Source organism: Tiliqua scincoides, chromosome 8 (genome assembly GCF_035046505.1).
Source record: "Tiliqua scincoides isolate rTilSci1 chromosome 8, rTilSci1.hap2, whole genome shotgun sequence".
NCBI classification, from domain to species: domain Eukaryota; kingdom Metazoa; phylum Chordata; class Lepidosauria; order Squamata; family Scincidae; genus Tiliqua; species Tiliqua scincoides.
Genome location: NC_089828.1, coordinates 3,051,266 through 3,077,294, shown reverse-complemented (window position 1 = coordinate 3,077,294; position 26,029 = coordinate 3,051,266). Strand labels below are relative to the sequence as shown.

At 48.4% G+C, this 26,029-nt stretch overlaps 1 protein-coding gene across 4 annotated transcripts in view; it reads left to right on the top strand.

Annotated features, from left to right (window-relative positions):
* The window catches only part of AKAP13 (A-kinase anchoring protein 13), a 219,914-nt gene that overhangs the window by 94,747 nt on the left and 99,138 nt on the right, over nucleotides 1–26,029 (top strand). For all 4 annotated transcript variants that reach the window (XM_066636597.1, XM_066636598.1, XM_066636595.1 and 1 more), the window contains exons 8-9: nucleotides 2,284–4,843; nucleotides 10,221–10,297. In XM_066636597.1, the coding sequence (XP_066492694.1) occupies nucleotides 2,284–4,843; nucleotides 10,221–10,297 (2,637 nt within the window). The remainder of the gene's footprint in view (nucleotides 1–2,283; nucleotides 4,844–10,220; nucleotides 10,298–26,029) is intronic.

The following is a 26,029-nucleotide window of genomic DNA, read 5'->3' as shown; positions in this document are numbered from 1 at the left end:
GCTGTTCTTATGTTCTTAACTACAATTCCCAGGAAGCCTTGCAGGTCTCTTGTTATCTGGTGTGCTCCCTGGGGCATTTGGTGGGCCGCTGTGAGATACAGGAAGCTGGACTAGATGGGCCTCTGGCCTGCTCCAGCGGGGCTGTTCTTATGTTCTTAACTACAATTCCCAGGAAGCCTTGCAGGTCTCTTGTTATCTGGTGTGCTCCCTGGGGCATTTGGTGGGCCGCTGTGAGATACAGGAAGCTGGACTAGATGGGCCTCTGGCCTGGTCCAGTGGGGCTGTTCTTATGTTCTTAACTACAATTCCCAGGAAGCCTTGCAGGTCTCTTGTTATCTGGTGTGCTCCCTGGGGCATTTGGTGGGCCGCTGTGAGATACAGGAAGCTGGACTAGATGGGCCTATGGCCTGATCCAGTGGGGCTGTTCTGATGTTCTTAACTACAATCCCAGGAAGCCTTGCAAGTCTCTTGTTGTCTGGTGTGCTCCCTGGGGCATTTGGTGGGCCGCTGTGAGATACCGGAAGCTGGACTAGATGGGCCTCTGGCCTGATCCAGTGGGGCTGTTCTGATGTTCTTAACTACAATCCCAGGAAGCCTTGCAAGTCTCTTGTTGTCTGGTGTGCTCCCTGGGGCATTTGGTGGGCCGCTGTGAGATACCGGAAGCTGGACTAGATGGGCCTATGGCCTGAAGGTCCCATAGCCAGGGAGACAGACCAGGGACAGACTGCACTTGCTCCCGGTGTGGAAGGGATTGTCTTTCCCGGATTGGCCTTTTCAGCCACACTAGACGCTGTGCCAGAACCACCTTTCAGATCGCGATACCATAGTCTTTCGAGACTGAAGGTTGCCAATACAATGTTATCTGGGGTGCTCCCTGGGGCATTTGGTGGGCCGCTGTGAGATACCGGAAGCTGGACTAGATGGGCCTCTGGCCTGATCCAGTGGGGCTGTTCTTATGTTCTTAACTACAATTCCCAGGAAGCCTTGCAGGTCTCTTGTTATCTGGTGTGCTCCCTGGGGCATTTGGTGGGCCGCTGTGAGATACCGGAAGCTGGACTAGATGGGCCTATGGCCTGATCCAGTGGGGCTGTTCTGATGTTCTTAACTACAATCCCAGGAAGCCTTGCAAGTCTCTTGTTGTCTGGTGTGCTCCCTGGGGCATTTGGTGGGCCGCTGTGAGATACCGGAAGCTGGACTAGATGGGCCTCTGGCCTGATCCAGTGGGGCTGTTCTTATGTTCTTATGTTCTTATGTTAACACGTAGTACAGTAAGCCTTCGGTATCTGTAGGGGATCTGTTTCAGGACCCCACATGGATACCAAAGTAGGTAGTTAATGAAATTGAGGAGGGGGGTACGGTACCACAAATTACTTACCTTGTGGCCTTGACTGGCCCTCCGGAAGTTGTGCATGGCCTCCTCAGAAGCCTCCAGGGCACAACCAGAAGTCACTTCCAGTTAGTACTAGTGACTTCCAGTTGTGTCCAGAAGGTGTTCTGAGGCCCTCCAGCCGTGAGCTTGGCATCCATGGATAATCAAATCTGCAGATGCGGAGCCTGCCAAGAAAAGCGGGGCCCCTATGCATTGCTTTGAGCAAGGTTCTGGGTTAAAAATGGTAGCTGTCAGGTGAAGAGCTGCTGTCGCCACTGCTGTGAAATTGGTGGTGGCCAAGAGTTTGATCTCCCATGTTTCCTTGGAGTACTATCAGTTCATCTCTTGAAAGACTTCTGTTTGGTGCATTTATACGTGCCATAGTATTTGGGGCAAAGAAACAGACTTGGGGGGCAGATGCACTTGTGTAAATCAACTATGTGTGTCTTTCACACATGCACCAAATTGGGTTATGAATGCTGAATTCAGCAGACTGTCTCTACTTGGATTTTTAAAAAAACAAACAAACATGTTTTTAAGCTTCCCAGTATGGAATGAGAGTTGCAGCTTGGACCAGGTCGATTCCTATGAGAGTCGCTTGGCTGTTTGTTTGTGGCCAGCTCAGATGCAGAGAAGATGTTGGCTTTGGTGATGGGCTTGGCCTGCTAATGAACTTTGGGATGTATAATTCCCTTTCTGACCAGCAGAACAAGCCGATGAACAGAGCTGTGAAGGAAAGCAAGGAATGGACCGAAAAGGCACCCCAGATTAATTCTTGGCTGTCTTTTTATGAATGCTTCTTAAGAGCATGGCAGAAAAACACTTAAACTGCCTGCAGACTAATTGGCATGCTTGTTAAGTCTGACCTGCAGTAAATGTCATTCTCACCTTCCTTCTCCCTCCCCTCCTTCCAGAATGCAAGCAAGTGCCCGCCCCCTGCCCTGAGGACAACTCGCGAGACCTGTGGTTTGGGTGCTGAAGCCGCTGCTGCGGACCACGCTGTCGGGGAAGCGATGGCAGAAGGAAGCCAAGCAGATCCCCTTGCCCCACTGGATCTTGATGCGATACAGATCATGGTCTCTGCCTGCCCTGAGGAGGATGGCTGCAGTCAAGGGGAGGGCACACTGAAAGATTCAAGCTTGGAGGATGCAGAGAACCCCTCGTCTTCCTGCAGAAGCAGAAATGCAGCTGAGCTGTGCGAAGAGGAAGAGGAGGAGTTTCCTTCTGCTGTAGACTCTGGGGCAATTTTGAAGAAGAATGATGGCACGCTGAGCCCGGTGGCTGGATTTCACAGGGCCGCCAGCCCCCCATCCAGTGGAGATACTAAGGAGGAAGCTGGAATGACCTCCTCCGTTGTTGCTTTGGAGCAGAGCAGCTTGTGTGAAAGAAACAACTTTCAGCAGGAAGCACAGCCCGCTGAAGAACCAGCAGCCAAAAGTGTCACTGAGCCTCCTACTTCCTGCCAGGTCTGCGATGCAGGCATGGGGCAATCTGAATGCAAAAGCTGCACAGGGAGCGAGGATGCCGTGGTTGCTGCTGCAGTCCAGCAGTGTGTGGAGAACGGGGGTTGTGACTGTGGGTCCTCTGGCCCTGTAGCTGGCGCAGCGCCGACAGACCCTGCGGCATCCTTGCTGGGGGACGTTGGTGGCGATGCTTCCTGTCAAAGTGTGGGCAGCTCACCTGAACAAGCGACGGCTCTACAAGGCAACACGCTTGTGGACGCGGACCAGAAGGTCAGAGCAGACGCACCTGCCGGCAGCGCAAAGGAAGACACTGCACAATGTTCAGAGAATTGTGAGCGCTTGGCGGCGGAGGAGCAGAGCGTAGCTTTGTGCCCTGGGACAGAAGTGATGGAGGCAAACACTGGTGCCAGTGATAAGATTGTGGAGGCTGTGACTGAATTGCTGGTTGAGCAAGAGGCTTTTAAGCCACTTCCTTTGGGGACTGAAAAGGCCAACTGCACCAGTGGAGGGAGTGTTGATTCTCCCGGCCTTGGCCGGGGGGCTCAAGGGCAAGGAGTCCAGAAAGAGAAACAGGGTCCTGACTCTGACTTGGACCCAGATTCTGCCAATGCCTCTGAGCTGGTTCCAGTCTCCTCGCTCAACCCCACAGGGTTGTCTCCTGTAGGGGAGGAGCCTTTCTGCAAACAGGCAGAGGTGGCAGGAGTTGCCAGTGAGCTGGACCGGTTCAGCAGAAGTGCTCAGGAGTTCATAGCCGTGGCATCTGCCCTGCTCGTGGACGAAGCCATCCAGCAGGCCCAGCTGATCGTTGCTCAGGAGAGCAGCACCAGAGCAGCCCCTGTTGGCCAGGAGGCATCTCTGCACCTTGAGCACCTCACCTCCTTGTCGTGTGGCGAGGGCACCGAGTGTGTACAGGATAATTTAATGGGCACACCCTGTGCTATGCACAATGCAGACTCCAAACAAAACCAGGAAGTAGTAGCAGCAGAACAGCCTGTGGCTGCCGTGCAGGGAAGCCCTGCGTGCAGTGAGCTAGCAGCAGGACCGCCTCCTCCCGTGGATCCACCTGGAGAAAAAACAGAAAACCACTTGTCTCCGCAGCCACCTGAGAGCGAGCAGGAGCTGGCTGGCACGGAGGCGGCTCCGTCAGAGGGCCCAGCACCAGCAGCTGTTGAGCAATCTCCTTCCTGCTGCCAGGGCGAGGAGCTCCCGGGGAGTGACAGCAATGCCCAGCTGGAATTTGAGGGAGAAGCTTCCAGCCTAGGAGCAGGTGAGGATGTGAAGGTGGGGGCAGCTGCAGGTGTCCTTCAAGGACCTGGGCTGGCAGAAGAGGTCTCGATATGTGCTGGCGAGGCCCCTTGTCTCGAGGCTATGCTGAACCAAGAACCAGATCCCAGCCCAGACCGACATGTGGCCTCTCCGCTTGGTGGGATTTCTAGTTTAATGGAAGCACCTCTACTACCTGTCAAAGGCGGTCTCCCACAGGAAGGGGAAGAGGTAGAAAGCATCCCTTCCAGGATTTTGCTCCAGCCAATCGCGGAAGAACCGCTGGATGGTGACTCGGGTCCTGAAGTGTTCTCTTTGGCCAGCAGGGGTGAAATTGGGTCTTGTGTTACAGCAGCCCAGCCAGCGGTCTTGGCTCAGCCCAGTGAAGGTCAAAAAGAGGCAAGTGGAATCAAGCCAGCATCACCGATTTTACCAGCCTGGCTTGCTGCTGCTGACCTGCTGGGAAAAGTGAAGGCCAAGGATTCTGATGAAGTCCCTCAAGCCATCTTTCTGGATAATACTGACAAGAGAGCAAAAACCCCCAGTGAAGCTGTATCTGCTGAACAGACGCATGGTCCCTTCGCACCTCTGGTTGGAAATCCCTCAGAAGGCCCTCCTGCAGTGGAACCCAGCTTGGATGCCCAGCGTGTGGTAGAAGTCGGCTCCGTCCCCAATGGAGTAGCAGATTTAAGTCTGCAGCCTGGTGGACTGATGGAGAGGACCGCAAGCCCAGGTGTGACAAGGCCAGGTAAGTGGAAACTAAACTTTTGTATTGGGGTGTGGGGTGTGTGTAGGGGCACGGAAAGATGTCCTTTTGCCACATGGTGTGTGAAAGATGGTGTCTGGAAAGGGGAGACCATACAGGTGCTGGTTCTGCTCCTTGTTTTCCTTTCAAAATACTGCAAGCACATCCATTAAGGAATCTCTTGGAGAACTGCAGGTCACCTCGCCTCTTTCCCTTCTTTCTCCCATGGTCCAAGTGGCGTTTGCAAGCTCCTTTTGTCAAGGGCTGCCTTGTAAGCAAACGATAACAGGAGGCGTCAACAGTGCACTTATTGCGAGGGACTGTGGTTGTCTGGTAAGATCCAAGGGTGCTTTTACATTTGCTTTTCCTTTGGCGGCAGGTGTCTGTGTGGATGCAAAAGGTTCAGTTGTGCCCCTTTCTTTTAGTTTGGAACTGGAGAACTCAGCAGGGCTATCAGCTTTTGAGGTTCTAAAAACAGCTTTCCAGACCAGGCTATTTTCAAGCTAGTGCTTTTAGGTCACACATATATAGAGGGAGAGAAGGAAAGCCTGTTTCTTTGCCCCCTCCCCAAAAAGGTATTCCGAAGCCCAGACCAAGTGCAACAGTCACCCTTCCCGGTGCGCTGAACCCAGGTAGCTGGGATTTTGAGCCTAGGCTTCCGACTTGACAAAACAAGGGGCGGGTGACAGGATTTTGGCTGACGAATAGCGTTGACAGGGAGAGAGCTTGATGGCATCAGGATGAACCGGTTGGACGCCTTGCTAAACCATTTAGCCTCTTCTGCAACAGGAGTTTGTGGAGCTCGTTATTTATTTATTTATTTTCCTTAAGGTAAGAAAAGAAAAGAAACCACCACCAAACGCCTTCTTCCTATCTGAGCCTAAATCCTGGAGGCAGCACCTTTAGCGATGCTTAATGATGGTTTTAACGCAGGCTTTTGTGGCCCCACCTGTTCAGACAGCTGTTAAACTGTAAACAGCTGATCTTTCCTTCCCTCCTCCTTCCCCCCCTTTGCCACTAGGCTGTTTGCCCTAAGGACTCGCAGGTGGGGCGTCCCTCCCCTTCTTCCCCCCAGCAAAGTTGGATCTGCAACAAATTAGTACCAGCAAGCTTAATAGGACTTGGAGCAGCGCAGATTAAAGGGGAGCTCTTTCTTTTTCTTTGCTCCAATTATCCCTTTCTCTCTCTCTCTTTTAACCCCTTCCCTCTTTTGCATGAAATCATGGTAACTTCCAAAGAGCAAACAGCGGCAAAGATTCCCATAGCTGCTGGCTGTGGCGTCCTCAGAGTCATGTGCACGAGTGTTGTCTTTTGGTCAGAGCTGATCTGAGGGACAGCTGGAAAATCTAGCTGTCGTGGCTCGATATGAATCAGCGTTTAACCAGCTCCATTTTATTTTTGTGCTCTATGGTCGTTTGATATTTCAGTAGCCTGGGAGTGGCTGTAAGGCAATACTTGGGGACTCTGTGGTGCCTTGGGCCTCAGCAGCTGACTCTTAAGTATATTTTTCTTTCCTTTTTTTGCTGTATCTGGAGACTTTTTTTGGGGGGTGGGGGAACTTCAGAATGGTGTCAATGAGAGTAGAAAGAGGGAGGGGTTAACCTGTGAAACAGACCAGCAGCTGTTGGCCGGAAAGAAGTACTGTAGTAAGGGTGACTTTCCATTTCAGGAAGAATGGCTGGCCTAGGGAGGGTTGGCAAGGGAGCGAGGAGGGGGGCATGCAATTGTACTCTGGATTGTCAGAGATCAGAAACGTTCCAGGGCCCTGGAAGTGTAGATTTCTTCTCCGCACGCAGCCGGTTTAATTGGAAGCCAAACAAAGGAGGATTTTGCGTGTCACAACAGCTCTGCTGCCGGAGTCGCGGGTTGTTGAGTGCAGCAAGGCGTAAGCCGAAAGGTGCAAACAGCAGGCTGCAAGTCGATGCCTTATAATTAGAGGTGCCTCCTGCAGCGCACCTGCTATAAACTTCTGGATGCCGGGATCAGGAGAGGGACGCTCTGAGCTGTGACTCCTGCACCATTGTGCTGCTGTTCTTGGAGAGTTGTCGAGAACCGGATAGAAAGCTGGGATGGGGCTGCAGCTCAGTGGTAGGGCACATGCAGGTTCAATCCCTGGAAGCATGACCGGGCCAGATGGGCCAAGTGTCTGACTTCCATGCTGGGCCACTGCACAGGAAATACCCTTTCATAGCCTTGATGATTTAGGCTGTCTTCTTCCTTACCTTTTTTTCTAGCTCTATCATATCATTTGGCATACATGGCTTAGACCCCTTGCAGAAGTGAGGTTCAGCAAAATTTCCCTCCTTGCAACCCGCCCCCCAAGGCTGTACTGCAGGACCTTCTGTAAGATCCTGGCACTTTTTCTGCTGTGTGGTCAGCCCCTTTCTCCAAGCACGCCTGCGTTTGTTTGTCCTGGGCTTCAGCTCAGCTTGCTCTTGCTTGCCAAGACATGCTCTGGGTTCCCTCCCCCTCTTTGTGTCTGCAGAGAAGTAACCGCTACTCCACAAAAGCAAACACAAAATCCTCTCTTGGCAGGCCTCTTGCCATGCAAGGCTTTGCGACCAACCCCCCCCCCCCCCAAATATAATTTTTTTCCAATGGTTGCTGTTGTTGCTAAGTTGTCAAAATTTTGTGCTGTGTAATCAGAAGTGTTTTCTTCCCCCTCTTCCCCCCCCCCCCCAGAAACTGGAAAAATGCTTCTCCCTTGTAGTCCTCCAAAGCCATTTAAATAGTACAGCATGTCTGTATTTTAGGCCCTGAAGCGTGGAAGATGCTTTCAGATTCCTCCTTGCTTGCACTGTGTATTTTGAAACTGACAATAGTCCCTGGTGTTGATCCTGTGCCAGGTCTTGCTTTGCTTGATTGGGCCAAAGTTCTCACTCTTGTCCCAAGTTCAGTGTTCAGTAAGAGACTGGCCCTGACACATGGTGGTGGCGGTGGTGGAGCTACTTGACCCAGTCCTGGAGGCCTGGCAGAAGCTGCAAACCCATTGCCTTGATGAAGAAATTGAAGCCATCGTCGTGCTTCAGAATGTTTATACAGGCTTGATTCCTTGCAAGTGTCCTGATCTTGTGAGTTGTTGGAATTGGCCATGAACTGTGTTAGAACAGAACAGGCAGTACCCTAAACCTGAGGTATTCAATCTGTGCGTCCCGCCTCCCTGGTGAGGCGTGGCTAGCTTCCAGGGGCGCCGCCAGGCATCTCGGGGAGAGAGGCTGCTCTGCTGCACGTGCTGCCTGCTGACTTGCTGCTTTTCTGCAGCTGTGAACGAGGTGGGTGGGGCAGCGTGTGGCTGGGAAGGCGTGCGAAACGTGGTGGGGGGAGGTGGGAGAGAAGGCTGGCTGGGCATCGGCAGAGATGCCGCATCTCATCATGGAGCTCTCTCCATGTGCAACCTCGCCCCAGGGACTACATTTCCCAGTGTGCCCCTCACCCTGGGATTGGTCAAGGCTGGAGGAGAGGAGAAGAGTGCGGAGGTGCTGCATCTCATCAGCACAGGATGCGCTCCTCACAGGCTTCAAACTGGGAGGGAAGAGTAAGCTCAGCGAAGGAGGGAGCCAGCCTGCTCTTAGTGGGGGGTGTCCAAGTGCCCCAGCCTGCATCCCTCCGTCTTGCCTGGGGGGAACAGGGGTGGCATCTGCATGCTGAATGTATGTGTGTGAACAGCCCGTATCTGCTTTGGGGTGAGTTGTAATCTTGCTGTGTGTGGCTGCAATCCTTTCCACACTTTCCTGGGAGTAAGCCCCATTGACTCAAATGGGGCTTACTTCTGTGTAGACCTACATAGGCGTGGGGTCCGTGTCAGCTTAACCCAGGATCCTCACCTTTCTTTTTCCTACCTCCCAAAAAGGAGAAAAAAGCCACTCTTGATAGCTTTGTCTCCAAAAATTGATTTTAAAAAATACCCATTTCTTTTCAGCCATTCCCTTTTTCCTCCTGCCTCCTTTTTTTTGGGGGGGGGGGGTACTTTGTTGGCCTTGCTATCGTAAGACAAAAGGCACAATCCTAGCTAGGTCTACTCAGAAGTAAGTCCTACTGTGTTCAATGGGACTTACTCCCAGGAAAGTGGGGTTAGGATTCCAGCCAAACAGTCTCTGGGTCTCAGTTTGCAATTAGCAGATACGCATAAAACAAAGTCTCCCCCTCCCCCAGCAAATTCATCACTTCTTCCCCCCTCCCTTTCCAAAATCCTCCAGGTGTGCTGCTAACAAACTCAGGGCACAATCCTAACCAAGTCTACTCAGAAGTAAGTCCTATTTTGTTCAATAGGGCTTACTGTCAGGTCAGTGTGGTTAGGATTGCAGCCTCAGAGTGCTGGCAGCTGTTTTTTTTTTTTGTCTCTAGTGCATAATTATAACACCTTCATCCCCATTTTGGGGGTAACTGAGGTGAGGTGTTGTAATGGGGAACTGTGGCCAATGGCTACAAGGATCAGGGGAGGCGCGAGCCGGATAAGTTCGAGAACCTCTGTCCTAAACCATGCAGGAGCATGCTGGCCAGGCTTGCTATACATCCATCCCCCCACCTGCCAGCATGCACCTTGGCTGGGCTGCTCATCTCCCATTGTTTACTGCTGGTCTGCAGAGGTCAGCATTGATCCAGGAAGGGTTTTAGGACCCTAGGCAGCTGAACTAGGCTGAGATATACTGACTGACCTGCGGTCACCTGGTAAGCTCTCATTGCAGAGAGCAAATTATTATGAAGATACTGTTTTTTTTGCCAGAAAATAGCACACAAAGCCCTTTACATAGCAAAATAAATCAATAATTGGTTCCACATCCCCAAAGGGCTCACAGTGTAAAAAAGAGATGCAGAAAGTAACCGCTGCTGGAAAAGACTCCATGCTGGGGTAAAGAGGGACCGTTGCTCTCTCCCTGCTGTATATAAGAGGACCCCATTTTGAAAGGTGCCTCTTTGCCCGGTTAACCAGTGTTCAAAATTGAAGCCTGAATCTCCCTGTCTAGCCTGATGCTGTAACCGCTATACCATCCTGCACAGACTTCATCTTTTTTAGCTGGTGTGCATGTAGAAAACCAATTGACACTGGAATTGCATGCAAAAAGGGAGATTTGAATGGTAAGCCCCCTTCAGCATGAAGCTTCCAAGGGCTGATTTGACAAGGGTAAAATGTAAGCATGACCTCAAACCTGCGCTCTTTCTGAGCTTCCTGTCTTCCCCCTGGTGTCTCTCTCTCTATTAGACAGGACAGGAGCTGAACCAACTGTACTGTGTGCATTAAAGCCAGCTGTATGGTGGAAAGGGAGTTGGGGGGAGGTAGGAGGGGAGAGCCTGCCGAATTACCGAAAAGGAGACCTGTTTGGGTAGTGGTGGGGGGCATTTTGTCAAAAGCCACATGACGCTTTTCCTTCTGTCCTTGCAGATTCCGGAGAGATGAAGACTGAAGAGGAGGTGGATTGTTTGAAAGGTCTGGCTGAGGATTCTGCTGCCGAAGAAATTGTAAGTTTTGCTTCACGCATATCCCCTCTTCTTCATTTTGGGCCTTCCGTTGTGAAAGTAATCCATGTGACCTGTTGAGACTGTTTTTATTTCCTTTTTCTCTGCAATGAGGAAGACAGTCTTCAGTTCTCATTCTCCCCTTTTCTGTGGCTCTCCACCGGAAACCTTTTGTAGTGTTTTGAAGTTGCTCGTGTGTTGCTGGGAGATCATCCTATCCCATGATATGAGGACTGTGCATTGGGGCTGGTTGATTCAGTACCATATGTTGTCTCCTGTCAGCTTGTGATTGAGGCTGTCCCCCCCCCCCCACAAGGATGGTGCTGGTGTTGCACGTCGGCTTGGTTCAGAGTGATTCATGCACATATGCTCGACGGAGGAGCCAATGTGGTCCAGAGGACTGAGAGCTTGACGGGAGTCAAAGGGTGACTCTTCCAGCATTTTCCATTGTCCTGGTTTGGAAAAGAGATGTGTGTCCTTGGCATCTGTTCCTCCCTTTCTTTCTTTGTGTATGCTAAGGCCTGGCACCTGACAGCCTGGGTGCTCAGATTGTCCTCCCTTCCTCACCTCTGAACCAAGGAGTCCCCATGTTGTCCATGGGATCAGCTCAAGCCTTGTAGATTGGCTTAAAGTCGGGGCTCTCATGGGAGCAAGGTGTGCTGCTGGCCCTTTGTCGTCCTGTGGTCAGTTTGAGAAGGAACTGTGTTTCCCTGCTAAAGGTCAGCACACCAGAGGCATACTCCTTGGATAGAAACCTCCTGAAATAGAAGTAGCAGTTGACTTGGAAGTATCTTTGATGCCACCTGTGCTCCAACAACCATGACATGCCCCATCGATGATTGACTTTGACATGCCCCATCGATGATTGTCGGCACCATCATTTTATATCCTGACTTTCTTTTGCAACATGGTTCAGGAGCTTTAGAGCTTCCGGGCGGTCTCTTATCGAGACACCGACCACACCTAGATCTGCAGCAAGACCGTAGCATTGCCTGCCTTTCAGTCCATTCTCTGGGACCGTTGAAATGGTGGTTGTGTATGTGAGAGGTGCTAGTCTCTGCATGAAGCTTTGTTTGTATCTCTTGATTCAGGGTGACACTTTTTTTTAGCACCACTTGATGGAGGAGGCTTTTCCCACTTGTGTTCAGAGCATATTGGGTATTTCTGAAGTCACGCTAGGAGTCTTTTACTGAAATGTGGATAAGTTGAGTGGTTGTGTTTCTGTGTCTTGCCAGCTGTGTCTGTCCCCATTTTGTCTCAGCCAGCTGCTGTCACTGGGCTCCTTCACATCAACATGCTTTCATCCAAGCAAATGCTGGCTGTTCTGGAGAGGCTGTCGTTCAATGGTAGAGCACCTGTTCTGTGTGTGAGGGTTCCAGGTTCAGTCCCGGGCATCTCCAGGAAGGGCCCAATCAGAGTAAACAAGCTTGACCCAGCAGACCTCTATAAGGCAGTGCCATTTGTTCAAGATCTAGGCAGGCAACTTGTGACAACTTTGGTTCTCGTGGAGAAATTCTACCCCAGAACGAAGCATGAGATCTCGTTACATGGAGTTAGTTAGATGGCGATATTTGCAACTGGCTGTTTTTGGTTTCCTGCTGGTTTCCAAGGCAGGCCTGATGTAAGCAGCCCCCCCCCCCCAAGTGTACCAGGAAGCCCTCCAGGCAGCAGGGGGTGTGACTTTACCTCCTTTGGGCCACAGATGTACAAGATTTTCTCCCTTTCTCATAGTACCAGAATTCAGGCTCGCCGAACAAAAATGCACGGGGGAGGAGAGGCCTTATCACTGGTTGCTAGATATGTTCAGAAGCAGCACGTGCCCTTGAATAACAGTTGCTGGCTCTTGCCTTGATGCCCTCTTTCTTTATGGGCTTCCCAAGGTGCCCCTGGTTCGCCACTGTGGAAAACTGCCTGGATCTTTGGGCTGATCCAATAGGTCTCTTGAAGGAAAATGCTGCAGGAATTGGAGGGCTGTGTATGCTGGCACAGAAGCTGTGTTGTGTGCCAAGTGGCTGGCATGAGCAGAGTGCATGCTTTCCCACCACCCATGTATGATTTGCAGACTGGCAATGCTTGAACCGCACTTCACATTTTGATATAGAGACTGAAAGCTAATAGAAATACACCAGCTGGGAAACTTGTTTCAGTGACATGAAATGTTGTAATACTTCCCCTCCCCCAGTGTCATCCTGTGTGTCTGTTCCATGTACATTCTCCTGAGCTCCCATGATGTTGCCCAGATGGATCAGGCCAAAGGCCTAGTTAGCTCAGTCCATCTTCCATTCTTGATTTAGCCCATTTTCAACCCTTCTCATCTCACGGCACAATGACAAGGCACTAAAATTGTCAAGATGCACCTTTGGTTTTTGGACCATTGACACCATGGTGAAGGGCTCACATCATCAATGACCCCACTAATAAATTACCCTCCCCCAAACTCCCATGGCACACTTGTGGACCATTCATGGCACACCAGTATGCCCCAGCACACTGCTCGAAAGTCACTGAGCTAGATGGTTCTGGATATTTGCAAGGAGGTTGTGATGCTGATGGCTGTCTGCTGTTTTATCCGAGGTCTGCTGCCTTTTGTCTATGGAAGCTCTATGTGGCTTTCCCAGCAATACCTGTGAAATTATGTAAACATTTTTGTTTTTGTTTTTTTTTAAGCTTTCAAGCCAGTGGTGGTCACTGCTTCTTGTGGCAGTGCATTCCACAAGTTTAATTAGTTGTTGTACGAAGTACTGCTGGGTGGGGACGAGAGGAGGTTCTGAGCAAAGGTTCATCAGTTTGTTGGTGTGTGCTAGATGCTCCCGGGTATGGGAGCAGCTGTGTTTCTGCTCCTTGCTTTGTGATTAAGAGGCTAGTGAGATAGGAGAAACTATGATGAAGGTGCAACAAATTTCAGGGTGGTGCGTGGAGGAAAAGCCTGTGAGAAGCTGTTTGGGTGGCAATTTCATCTTGCTCAGGTGGCCTGATGGAATGAATATTTCATCCTTCCTTTCAGTAGTTTTGACAGTGTTCATCTTGATTTCAAGTAGTGTTACTTAGCAAGGAATAAGAACATAAGAACAGCCCCACTGGATCAGGCCATAGGCCCATCTAGTCCAGCTTCCTGTATCTCACAGCAGCCCACCAAATGCCCAGGGAGCACTCCAGATAACAAGAGACCTGCAAGGCTTCCTGGGAATTGTAGTTAAGAACATAAGAACAGCCCCACTGGATCAGGCCATAGGCCCATCTAGTCCAGCTTCCTGTATCTCACAGCGGCCCACCAAATGCCCCAGGGAGCACACCAGATAACAAGAGACCTCATCCGGGTGCCCTCCCCTGCATCTGGCATTCTGACATAACCCATTTCTAAAATCAGGAGGTTGCGCATACACATCATACCTTGTACCCCATAATGGATTTTTCCTCCAGAAACTTGTCCAATCCCCTTTTAAAGGCATCAAGGCTAGACGCCATCACCACAACCTGTGGCAAGGAGTTCCACAGACGGACCACACGCTGAGTAAAGAAATATTTTCTTTTGTCTGTCCTAACCCGCCCAACACTCAATTTTAGTGGATGTCCCCTGGTTCTGGTGTTATGTGAGAGTGTAAAGAGCATCTCCCTATCCACTCTGTCCATCCCCTGCATAATTTTGTATGTCTCAATCATGTCCCCCCTCAGGCGTCTCTTTTCTAGGCTGAAGAGGCCCAAACGCCGTAGCCTTTCCTCATAAGGAAGGTGCCCCAGCCCCGTAATCATCTTAGTTGCTCTCTTTTGCACCTTTTCCATTTCCACTATGTCTTTTTTGAGATGCGGCGACCAGAACTGGACACAATACTCCAGGTGTGGCCTTACCATAGATTTGTACAACGGCATTATAATACTAGCCGTTTTGTTCTCAATACCCTTCCTAATGATCCCAAGTATAGAATTGGCCTTCTTCACTGCCGCCGCACATTGGGTCGACTTTAGTTAACTTTATAGTTGACTTTATAGAACGTTTTGGAAGTGTTCAAGGCACATCCTCTACAGCCTTGTTAATCTACAACCTTCTAAAAAAAATGTGATTATGTTGTCCCCGTATTGCAGATGGGGAAGACTGAGTCCGAGAGGGAGTGGCAGAAATCTGTCCATCTTTTAAAGGCACTGTCTCACATCCTGTGGCAAAGAGTTCCACAGATTAATTACATGCTGGGTAAAGAAATATTTTCTTTTGTCTGTTCTCACTCTTCTGGTTTTAGATCACTATAAAAGGGAAATAGACAAATTAATAGAGGAGGTGAGGGGGTCTATTAGGCAGAGTGGCTAAACAAACTCATGACTTTTTGATAATGGTACCAACTTTGCTTAAGAAAAGCCCTGCTGGATCTGACTCGAGGTGGCCCAGCATCCTGTTTCCAACAGTGGCCAGTATCTTCCTCTGGGAAGCTCACAGGCTGGAGACGAAGGCTTGCCACTCTCCCATCATTGTTCCCCGGCAACTGGTATTCAGGCCATGCTGAGCCTGGAAGTAGCTCATGGCCATAATGACTAGTAGCCGCTGATAGACATGTCCCTGTTGTCATCCTCTCTGAACTTGGTCCAATCCCTTTGTAATCCCACACAAGCTAATGGCCATCACCATCTCTTGCCACAAACCAATCACACACTGTATGGCAGAAAGTGCCTCATTTTGTTCACCCCGAACTGGTCCATTTTATTGGATCACCCAGCCTGGTTCTGCTGTAGTGGCAGGGAAAAACCCTCGCTCCTCGGCAGCCCACGCATAAGTCTCCTGTGCCTTATTGTTTTGGGCAGATGGCTCAAATGTGGTTTTGTCGTTGTGTCTTTGGTAAGTGATTCTGTTTGGCTGTTGGTATTTGGGATTTCCTTGCACAAGAGTTGTTAATTTCCTGCTGTTTTCCATTGGGGGGCGGGAGGCTCTCTCTCTCTCTCTCTCTGATTTTCATTATGTTTTAATTATATGTTGAATGCCAGGAAAGTTCTCTTTTTGCCAGGAAAAGTGAGAGAGATGCGTTTTAAAAGAGAAATTAAAATGGGACAGTGTGGTGGAGAGGAGCAACTGGAGGAGGCATTTGTTAGTGGAGTTCCCAGGGTCATTTTGGTTGGCCACTGTGGCAAGCAGAATTTTGAGCTTCACGAGTCCACAGTTCTAGCTTCCTCCAAACGCCAAGCTGGCCAAGGACTAGTTCACCAGCCTTTCCATCCTGAGACATGTTTTCTTTCATTGAAAGGTACTCTTCCGTTCCATAAAACTTAAGCGGTGCTTCTGACTTTCTCGGCTCACCCTTATTATAGATAATTTCTATGACTAATCCTTGGGTGTTTGCTTTACACATCAAGACTGTCACTCAGAGCTCTGGAAAAGAATCACACCCCGGATTTTATGTCATGTCCTTTCTTTCAAGCATCCTGCCTCTTAGAAGAGGAACTGAGATTTAATAAGTTGGTGTTGAAATAAATCGCTTTTTGTTTGCCGCTGAAAAGGGGGAAACGGCCCTTGCAGAATAAGTGACGTGGGATTATGATCAAAGATGGAGCTGCTGTTTTAGCTTTATGTCCCTGTAGGGGGAAATGGAGTGTGGGCCAGTCGTTCTCTCCTCTCCTTTTTAATCTGGCTTTTCTGGTATGGGATTGGGAGTGCCAAATCGAATGGAAAGTTTGCCGCAGGACGGGTGACCACAGTTTCCTGTTGCTAAGTTTGATGGAAACAAAATAAATAATAATAGAGAGGAGGAGTAAAAAAAAACAAAAAAAAACTACACTTTATCAAGACCTCTTAAAATCTGCTGAAGTGTTTTTAACCCTCCAACACTTTTTGCCTTGTTGCTAACCACAAATGGGTACAGTATTTAAAAAAGGGGGGGGCAACATGCCTTCATTATGAGTGTGTATCAAATTGGCAATTGAACTAAAAGGATGGGGGGGCAGAAGAAGCACTCCATGCTCAAGGTATTAGGGCCATTTAGACCCCAATGGGATGGAAAAGAATATAATATAATACTGTTTTGATGATGGAGAAGTTAAGATAAGGTGGGTGGTCATCTTTCAGTTTCTTTTCTTGCTCATTGCTCCAAGAGGAGGGAAAGTGCATGAGAATTAGGGGGCTACAGTACCCCATAGGAAGCTAACTCTAGGGATCACTTTAGTTCCCAGACACCATCTCTGTAGTTATCCCTGTTATGAACTGTAATCCTTGCTACAATCTCATTTTGTTTTACATAACATTTTGTTATCACTTTTCCTTTTAAAAAAAACAGTGTGAAGCTGCAGCAATATCTTGACTTGCATCGCTTTCCTCTTTTGCCCAGTTTCATCCAACCTTTCACCACGTCTGTCGACATTCTTATGTTTTTCTTTCATTTATGTTTCACACACATTCACATGGGTGACACAGTTATTTATGGTTTTGCTGACCAAAATTAATGTGCAAGCTGAATAATGCTATGCTCTGACAGTCATCTTTTTAAAAAATAAGCTTTTATGCATATTCTGGTCCCTAACCAAATGAAAGTGCATGGTATTGCTGTATTTGACTCCAGTATCTGTTCAGTAAAATGCTTTCCCCATGTGTGAAGCTCAGTTAACTTGCCAAGCTCTCCTCTTCCATCTATGCAAGATGGTGTCTTGTGATGCTGAGGGTGGCTGTTCATCCATGTGACCGCCCAACTGGGCTTCTTCTTTGATGTTTGTTTGGTGGTGTTGCTGAGCAGGAAGTACAGGTGTGTGCGCTTCTTGCTATGTGACTGTGGCTGCTATTTCTGGTACCCTGCTTGTTCTAAATTAGCTGCGGTGAGATTTTTTTTTTCCCCTTCTGGTCTGCAAAGTATCTGGTCTTAGTGTTTCCCACCGCTAGGAAGCAGAGTTAAGTGTTCTGTTCATGTTTAGAGAACTGTTCTAGGTAGGGGTGTGTGATCTGACATGCCAAAGTGCTTGGAGTCAATTAGAAGTAGCAGGGACAGCACCATGAAACAGTCTTGCTGATACCTGATACTGTGGTCACTTGTCGTGAGTTAAAATCACTCCAGGTGACCAGATGGACTTTGCAAAACTGAGGTGTTTTGGGCCTTTGTCTGCCTTTTCAGGTGCTATAAGTTGGACATGGCCCCTGAGAGTTACTGTGGCTCCCAATAATAGACAGGATGGAGCCCGCTGTATATATGGTGCTTTACAAACAATCCAAATAGGAGCTTCTAGAGATGCTCCATGTATTTTGTGCGTATTTTGTTGATGGCTGAGCTGAAAATGCTCCCTCCTCCATTTTCACAAAAGATTGTGCTTGCTCCATGAAAAAGGGCCTCATTCTTGGAAGACTTTTGGGGGCCAGTTGCCCCCAAACTAGCGAATGTGGAATCGCAACTTGAAAAGAAGCAATCCATAGTGCGGTCTTCCCCCTATCAGTAAGCCAAATGGGGGAGGATTTAGTGTTGAAAACAGTTGCTTTGGATTAGAAGTACATATTGGAGCCACATGAAAGGAGGTTTCTGACAGTGATATATGCAGCACGGTTTGCCCCTTCCCCAGCAAGTGGATATTGCAATGAAAATCTTTTTCCCCCCGCCCTGACGGAAGTGCTGCTCTCTTACAGACAACCTTGTAGCCCCAAAATGCTGCATCTTGCTATGAAACCAAACCTCCCAAAAGTGGATAACAACTCTGGGTTGGTTGGTTTCATTTACTGAGGCATCATTTAAGGGCCGTATATTGCTTTATTGGGGTGTGGTGTTGCAGGTCTTTTTTTTTTAATTAGCATTGGCAGAAAAACTAAACAAAAAAAAGTACACAAGGGCCAAAACTGTTTGACCCTCCACTGCTAGACTAAGATCCAGCATATTTAACAAGTTCAGAAAGAACCTAAAAGTAGCCAATTCTATTTGCCTCCATTGGGATCAGGGTGTGGAGCATACTGTACTGGACAGTGAGTTTTTGACCCTAAAGCCTTCTGATGCAGGTTGTCTGCCTTGTATTATTCCAAGAGGCAATCCTGCAAGCATAAAGAACTGCCTGCTACTGAGTCAGACCACTGGGCCACCTAATTCAGTGTTGTCAACACTGACTGGCAGTAGCAGCTGTCCAGGGGTTTGAGCAGGCATTTTCGCTTGACCTGCCTGGAGATGCTGGGGATTAAAACTTGGACCACCTTTGTGTATATAGCCCATCCCTTTGCACTTCATTCATTTTATTCCCACTCGGTAATGAATCAAGCCGGTGGCATAGCTGGCGGGGGGAGGGCAGACCACCTCAGACCAAGTGGGCCAACTAGGAATCAAGTGGCTTCATCAGTGGCTTGCAACCTGGAAGTAATTGGTGGTGATGGTACCACCAGTCCCACATCTGTGCACTTGGGGTGTGTGTGTGTGTGTGTGTGTGTGTGTGTGTGTGTGTGTGTGTGTGTGTGTGAGAGAGAGAGAGAGAGAGAGAGAGAGAGAGATGCCACAAGTCACTGCCCTGGGACATAGAAAAGGTAGCAATACTGCTGAATCAAGCAGTTCCCATGGGTTGTTGTCACAGTGATGTCAATGTTGTCATTCCGTCCCCTTTTTTAGTAGCGGATAGCTGCAGAAAGGATTTTGTCTAAGGACAACATTTTATAAGGTACTGAATCTGTTTTTCACACAGGAGATCCTTCAGTAATTCTGTAAGCAGTGTGTGTGTGTGTGAGCATGAGATATAGTTATATAAGTATACAAATGTGTTGCTTGGTAGTATATTTATTCTGGAAAAGATTGTCTGGGTGTGGCTGTGAGAAGCTGCGAAAGAAAACAGGAACGGTACATGAGTGGGAAGCTTTGGAACCCGACAACCAACATTTGGATTGGATTTCTCTATACGCACTCGAGGGCTGTCTGACATCCAGATTTGTCAGGACCTCTGAGTCACTTTGGGGGATTTGGTCTCTGCAGCAAAGAGTCTCTGAGGGGCTCCTGGCCTTTGCTTCTCCTAACATATATCCTTAAAACAGGGAAAAAAGCTGTCTAGGCTTGTATTCGGAGTCTGATATTCCAAGGCTGGACCTTGCTCTGTTGAGCTGCTGCACATATTCAGACCTAAGAGCATCATGACTCCAGGAACAGAGCCCTCAGATATAGGGCTAAGGTAGATCAGTAGGAGGAGGCAGTCTTAGGAATCCCTTAAGCATCAATATGGGATATCCCTTCTCTGAAAACCCCTGTGCAGGAATTTGGGCTCAATAACCCCTCCATGGGCAGAGAAAACATCCCTGTGTCTCTTCTCGGATTCAGAGGACTCCTCAGTGGAACCAGCAAGAGAGTTGCATTTCCCCTGTGCTTGTAGGTATCAGGCAGGGGCTCTTTAAGGCTCACCAGGGGAAGGGACAGAGCTAACCACTGTGAATTTTTTAGGAGCTATACAAACCCTTGGTCAGCCTCACGCCTCTACTGGAACAACACCTGAGCCTGCCTTAAATGCTGTGCCTGACCCAGTCTGTTTTACCACTACTCCCGGAGCTGTCTGCGGTTCTAGCATTTGGTACCTGCAGAAACTTCTGAATCCTTGGTGGCCTGGCTTCCCTTGGCTGAGTTTACCCCATCTTCAGGCCCCTTTTGTTGCTAGATGACTTGCAGTTGTGCCCAGAGCAGGACACAGACCCTTCCAGCTTTAGAGGAAATAGAGATCATAGAGTTGGAAGGGGTCTAATATGTCATCTAGTCCAACCCCCTGCCGTAGGCAGGAAATCCTCTTAGAGCATCTCCAACAGGTACTTGTCGAGCCACTGCTTGAATATTGCTAGTGAGGGAGAGTCTACCACCTCTCTCGGCAATCTGTTCCACTGCCAAACCACCCTTACTGGCAATGTTAGATGCATAATGTTAGTTGCATAACATCACCTCCTGTGACTGGCCCTGGAAGGTCGGGCCTTCCAGGGTCCTGGATTGGTCAGGCCTAATTGGTACCATCTGCAAGTTCTTGGCGTTTGAACCTGAATGGAAATTTAAAGAAAACTGCTTCAGCTGTGGTCTACAGCAGAATTTCTTAACCAGTGGTACTTTGGGTAGTGTCTGGTGGTACTTATGGAATCCCCAGGCCCCCACTGCCTGGCAGTGAGACCAGCAACGCAACGTGACAAACAATGGTAGGAGGCTTGGCTTGGCAGGCTGATCTCCAGCGTGTGCACTATGCACTCTCAAAAAAGCCCTCCCATCTACTGTGAGCCTCTTACCTCTGTTTGTTGTATCATGTCTGGCCTCTCAGTCTAGAAGTAACTGGCAATGATATCATCATCAGTTACTTCTGGTGGTACTTCCAATAGGTGGACTGTGCAGAGTGTTATGGTGGGAGACAAATGTTGAGAGAGACTCATCTACAGTAAGATACAATATGGTTTAGATACCACTGTGCCACAAAGTCTGTATCTGCCTAACCAGCTTCACAACTGACCCAGAAGCCATGGGAAGTTACCCTGGGGATGAAATGAGAAATACTCTGGACTGATCATGGTAACAGTTTCTGGATTATGTAGCTGTGCTCCAAGTTCCTCTGCCATCAGAGGTTTAGTAGCGTGCACAAGAGAGGGGGGGGGTCTCTTCTGTCATGACATCTAAAATCTTAAATTCCTTCCTGAATGAGTTCCATCTGACCCCATCACTACTCCTCTTTTGGTGGACGTCCAAAGTCTCTTCTTGTTGGGCAGCCCTTCTCAGACACTCCATTTCAGATGCTGATTGAGTTCTTATTGCTGGTGTTGGACTTCAGGGATTCATATGATTGGATAATCTTTATTAAGTTGTAACTATGCTCTAATTTTACGTGTTTTTATCATTGCTCTGACATCAGAGTTTGCCACCTTCAATATTTATGTTAGAAAGGGTGGAAGTGTTGGTGATGGTGGTGTTTTAAATGGTTGTTGCGGTTCCATCTGTGTTCATGGTGCATTGCAAATGCATGGTACATGGTGTGGTTGGTCTGTGGAACTCATTGCCACAGGATGTGGTGATGGCATCTGGCCTAGATGCCTTTAAAAGGGGATTGGACCAATTTCTGGAGGAAAAATCAATCACTGGTTACAAACCATGTTGTGTATGCACAACCTCCTGATTTTAGAAATGGGCTACGTCAGAATGCCAGATGCAAGGGCGGGCACCAGGATGAGGTCTCTTGTTATCTGGTGTGCTCCCTGGGGCATTTGGTAGTCCACTGTGAGATACAGGAAGCTGGACTAGATGGGCCTATGGCGTGATCCAGCGAGGCTGTTCTTATGGATGAGAGGACAAGTCCGTTCACCGAGACATTGACAGTCTAGAAATAATCAAAAGGGAGACAGCAGAGGAAGGGGAGGTGGAGTGGAGGGAAGGAGTGTGATTATTTTGTGTTATTTGCAGGACTAGGGGGCTGTGCTAAAGCCATCATAGGGGAAAAAAATGGGATTTATGCAGATGGATGTAAAGGAAGTGATAAAGAACAGAATAAGATGTCCTGCAAAAGGGATGCTTGTGCTAGGAGTCACTAAGAAATGACATGAGGTGCACCATCCGTTTAAATGCAGGAAAGGCACCCCTTGCCAAGGGAATGCTGAGAACTGAGCCGCCTTGGGTGCCCTTCGCGGAGAAAGGCGGAATACAAATCTAATAAATAAAAATAAATAAAATAAACTGCTGGGCTATGGGAGCCAGTATCAGTTCATCATGTGCGTTGCTGCGATCTAATCCACTGACTGCACCACCCTAGCCATGTCTACTCAAAAGTAAATTCCACTGTGTGAAATGGAAATTACTCGCAGGAAATTGTGTATAGGATTGCAGCCTGAATGAGGGTATTCAGTGTTGCCATTTCCCACCCTCCCAGACTCTGAAGGAAGGGAGGGGAGCGTTGTGAGAAAGAGAGAGAAGCCCAGAATTCTGTCTATTCCAGGAACGATGACATTATAGGCATTAGAATAGAATCATCTCTTAACCTCTCTCACACCCACCAGCATCCTCTTTCGGACAGGCTTGGTCATCTTAGCTCATCACGAGCTTCTGTGCTGGGTGGACTTGGGGGCTGAGTTTTCGATCCTGTCTTTTAGCCAAGCTTAGAGAATCTGTGCATGAAGCTTCCCATTTATTTTATTTTCTTGGTACATATTTTTTTTTGCCCCAGGCTCAGTGTGCCTCCCTACCGTGCAAAGCTCGTTTTCTCAACAGTTGCTGTCTTATGCCTGCAAATCCTTGTGACTCGCGGCTCTTGAAATAAGCTCTCTGCTTCTGGTTGCTTGAGTTCTGCAGTTTTGCAGTTCTGCAGTTCTGATGGCTTGCATGCATGAGTAAGAGGCACAAATGAAAAAGCACAATTGCCATGACTGTTGCGGCTGAGTTCTAGGGAAGTTTCCTGATCAGTGGTAAGCAAATCAGTCACTTGTGGGAGAAAATACAGTGCATTGACTCTCTTGTCAATGAGAGAGACAAGTTGCCTTCTGAGTCACATCATTAGTCCAGTATTGTCTACACCAGGGGTGCCCAAACCCCAGCCCTGGGGCCACTTGCGGCCCTCAAGGTCTCCCAATGCGGCCCTCAGGGAGCCCCCAGTCTCCAATGAGCCTCTGGTCCTCCAGAGATTTGCTGGAGCCCACACTGGCCTGACAACTGTTTTCAGCGTGAGGGCAACTGTTTGACCTCTTGCATGAGCTGTGGGATGAGGGCTTCCTCCACTGCTTGCTGTTTCACATCTGTGATGCAGTAGTGGCAGCAAAGGAAAGGCCAGCCTTACTTTGTGCAAGTCCTCTTATAGGCCTTGAGCTACTGCATGACCTTCATTAATTCATAGAAGTTCATCTTTAATATATACATTTATGTAAACGTATGTAAATTTATTCAAATTTAAAATGTAAATTCTTTTTTTTCCTCCGGCCCCCTACACAGTGTCAGAGAGATGTTGTGGCCCTCCTGCCAAAAACTTTGGACACCCCTGGCCTACACTGACCCGCAGCAGCTCTCTATGCAGTAGGGCGAGCAGCTTTGCAGTACATTTTGAAGTAGACTGTATACTTTGAATGACTAAACACTGGGGACAAGCTAGCAGTAGAATGATGCTTCCTTCAAGCCCTGCTTGTCAGCTTCCTGGGGGCATCTGGTTGGCTACTGTTGGCGATGGGATGGTGGAACAGAGAAGACCTTTAATGTCATCCAGCAGGGCATCTCTTATGTACATGGTCCAGTGAGACCCGGGGGAAGTGCTCCTCCGTGTAAACAAAATGATTTTACATTTTGCAAGAAGACCACCAGCACAGCAAGAAGTATGCTGGCCTAAAACAATGTTCCCTTAATTGTTTGGGGTGTGGTTGGGTGCTTTGCTGTGAGTATTTTTACAATAGAGGATATTAAAAAAAATGGCTCCTCTGCTTGCTGTTTGTGGTGGTCTTCTGTATCTCATGGGCTTTGCATTCTGTCTAGTACAGGGGCCTCTGCATCTTGGGCACAGAATTGGCAAAGCCTTAGTGTTTCGTGCTGCAGGCTCTTGTCTTTGTATCTAGGCTTTGCAGAAACTCGTGCTGGGCAGCTGCTTTCGCTGCACATCATCCCAGAAATCTCTGTGCCCTGATTTCCCAGGGGAAGCGGCTGCCTGGTGCAAATTTCTGCAAAGGTTGAGCGTGAAGATAAGAGACTGCAGCGTGAAACGGTAAGGTTTCACCACTGCCATACCGTGCTTGAGATTATTATGCAGGTGCACCAGATCTGGCCCAGCGGCCAGAGTTTGGAGACCCCGGATCTCGACAATGGTGGCTTGAGACGTAATGGATGATTTGGAGTTAAATTTAGGCATTTGGAAAAGGAGTTGTGGGTGTGGCATACTGCCTTGAAGGTAGGAAACATGGCACTCTAGCACCTTGTCCAGCTTGGTTTGTCATCCTTTTAGGTATGTCATCTTGTTTTGCATTCAAACAGTAGCGTGAAAGATGCTGCTGTTGGCAATGCCCCTTGTTGGGGCACCCGTGACACTGGTAGGAACCCAATATCTCTAAGCATCTGGAACGCTCTTGCCTTGTTCCAAGTGAAGCTGTCATTTGGCTTCCCCTGCTACAGAAGTATAGGGAAGGAAAAGCAGCACTGACCTCAAAGGACGAATGCTGACTTATCACCCTGGGCAGCTGTGTCTCTGGAAAAATGGAGCATCTCTTTCAAAACCACATTGGACCAAAATCTGTGTTACATAATCCGTAGGGGGAAAGAAACTCTTCTATTTCTCTGTGTAAGACAGACCCATGTGGCAATGATGTCCAGAGAGAGAGAGAAGCAGAACTAAACCATGCAGTTGTATAGAACAGTGATTCCCAAACTTTTTTAGCACCAGGACCCACTTTTTAAAATGATTATCGGAACCCACCTAGGTTTACTAGACTTTTAAAAACGGAGATCTAAAATAAATATTTATAAGTAATAACCAGAAAGACCCTCAGACATTTATCTCCCTATATTTACACATGCTTGCAAACTGCAGGAGCTGAGCTATCTTGCAAACTGCAGGAACCGAACTCTTTGCAGGCTAATTAGCAGCTACAGTATCTGATTTTTTAATAGCCTCAGGACTGAAGGCAGTTATCTAATCACCCTTTGGCGACCCACCAAAAGTCAGGTGGGTTTTTGTCTCACAGTTTGGAAACTACTGGATACAAACATAGCAAGAGAAATATATTGAAGATATCCATAACTAATGACATATAACAAAACAGTATTGTACATTGTGGCTCAGGTCTGGCTGTGAAGGGTTGCTGGGTTGGAGATTTGTTGGGACTACACGCTTGGGAAAGGATCCACTGTGTGGGGGACACACACGCATATCATAATTCTTGTCACCAAGGAGCATTTGAGAACTCAGAGGGGTGGTGAACTCAGAAGCAGTTATGATTGCTCACTTCCGTGTTGCCTCCTCTATAGTAAGTGAAAGAAACGATATATGCTTTGCAGGAGTTCAGCTTGGAGTGTCGCGAAGGAGTTAGGATACACTTTGCAAGAGCTGAGCTGCAAACTGAAACTGGAGTTTTCAAGCAAGACCTCAGCTGCTCACCATATGAACAGGCGTGATCAGTGTAGGTTTCACTGCAAATCAGTTAAACTGGGGAGTTTAGAGCACCATCCTGTGCTTGTCTACTCAGTAATAAGGCCTGTTGTCTTTGATGAGGCTTACTCTTGGTAAAGAGTGCATAGGATTGCAGCCCTACAGAAACTGCAGAGGAAAGGCTTGAATCAACTTCTTTGTCCTTAGGGCCGGAAGACCCTGTCCGTTTTGAGCTCTGTGCTGTTTGTCACCTCCAACGTGTTGGGGAATATGCAGAACTGCCACGCCTCCTCCTAGCCTCCCCACTTAGCTGTTTCATACGTTGATAATTTTTGCTCCTAAAGATAGGAGCCAGGCAAACACATGAGGTCAGAGACTTCATGCTGGTCTGTTTATCATCAGCTCTAAGGGCTTTGCTGTCTGAGGTAATAGTACATGTCACCATAACTCAGCAGCCTCGCGGTCTCTGTAACTTCCTTTATTTTATTAGGTTCTTGTTCTTCTCTTCTCTTCTTCCTAGAAGCTCAGAGTGTTGTCTGTGATCACTTCGCTTTGTGTTTTATCCTTGCAACAGCCTGTGCATAGATTAAGCCGAAAGCTTAGTTGCTCGATTAACTATGTCACAGCTGAGCATGGATTTGAACCCTTGTCTCTGCAGTTGAAAAAGTTCAACCCTCTCTACGCTACGTCATCGTGGCTCTGCCCCTTTGTTTTGAGACTGAGATCTCAAATTCCACATTGGCTCCATAATACATT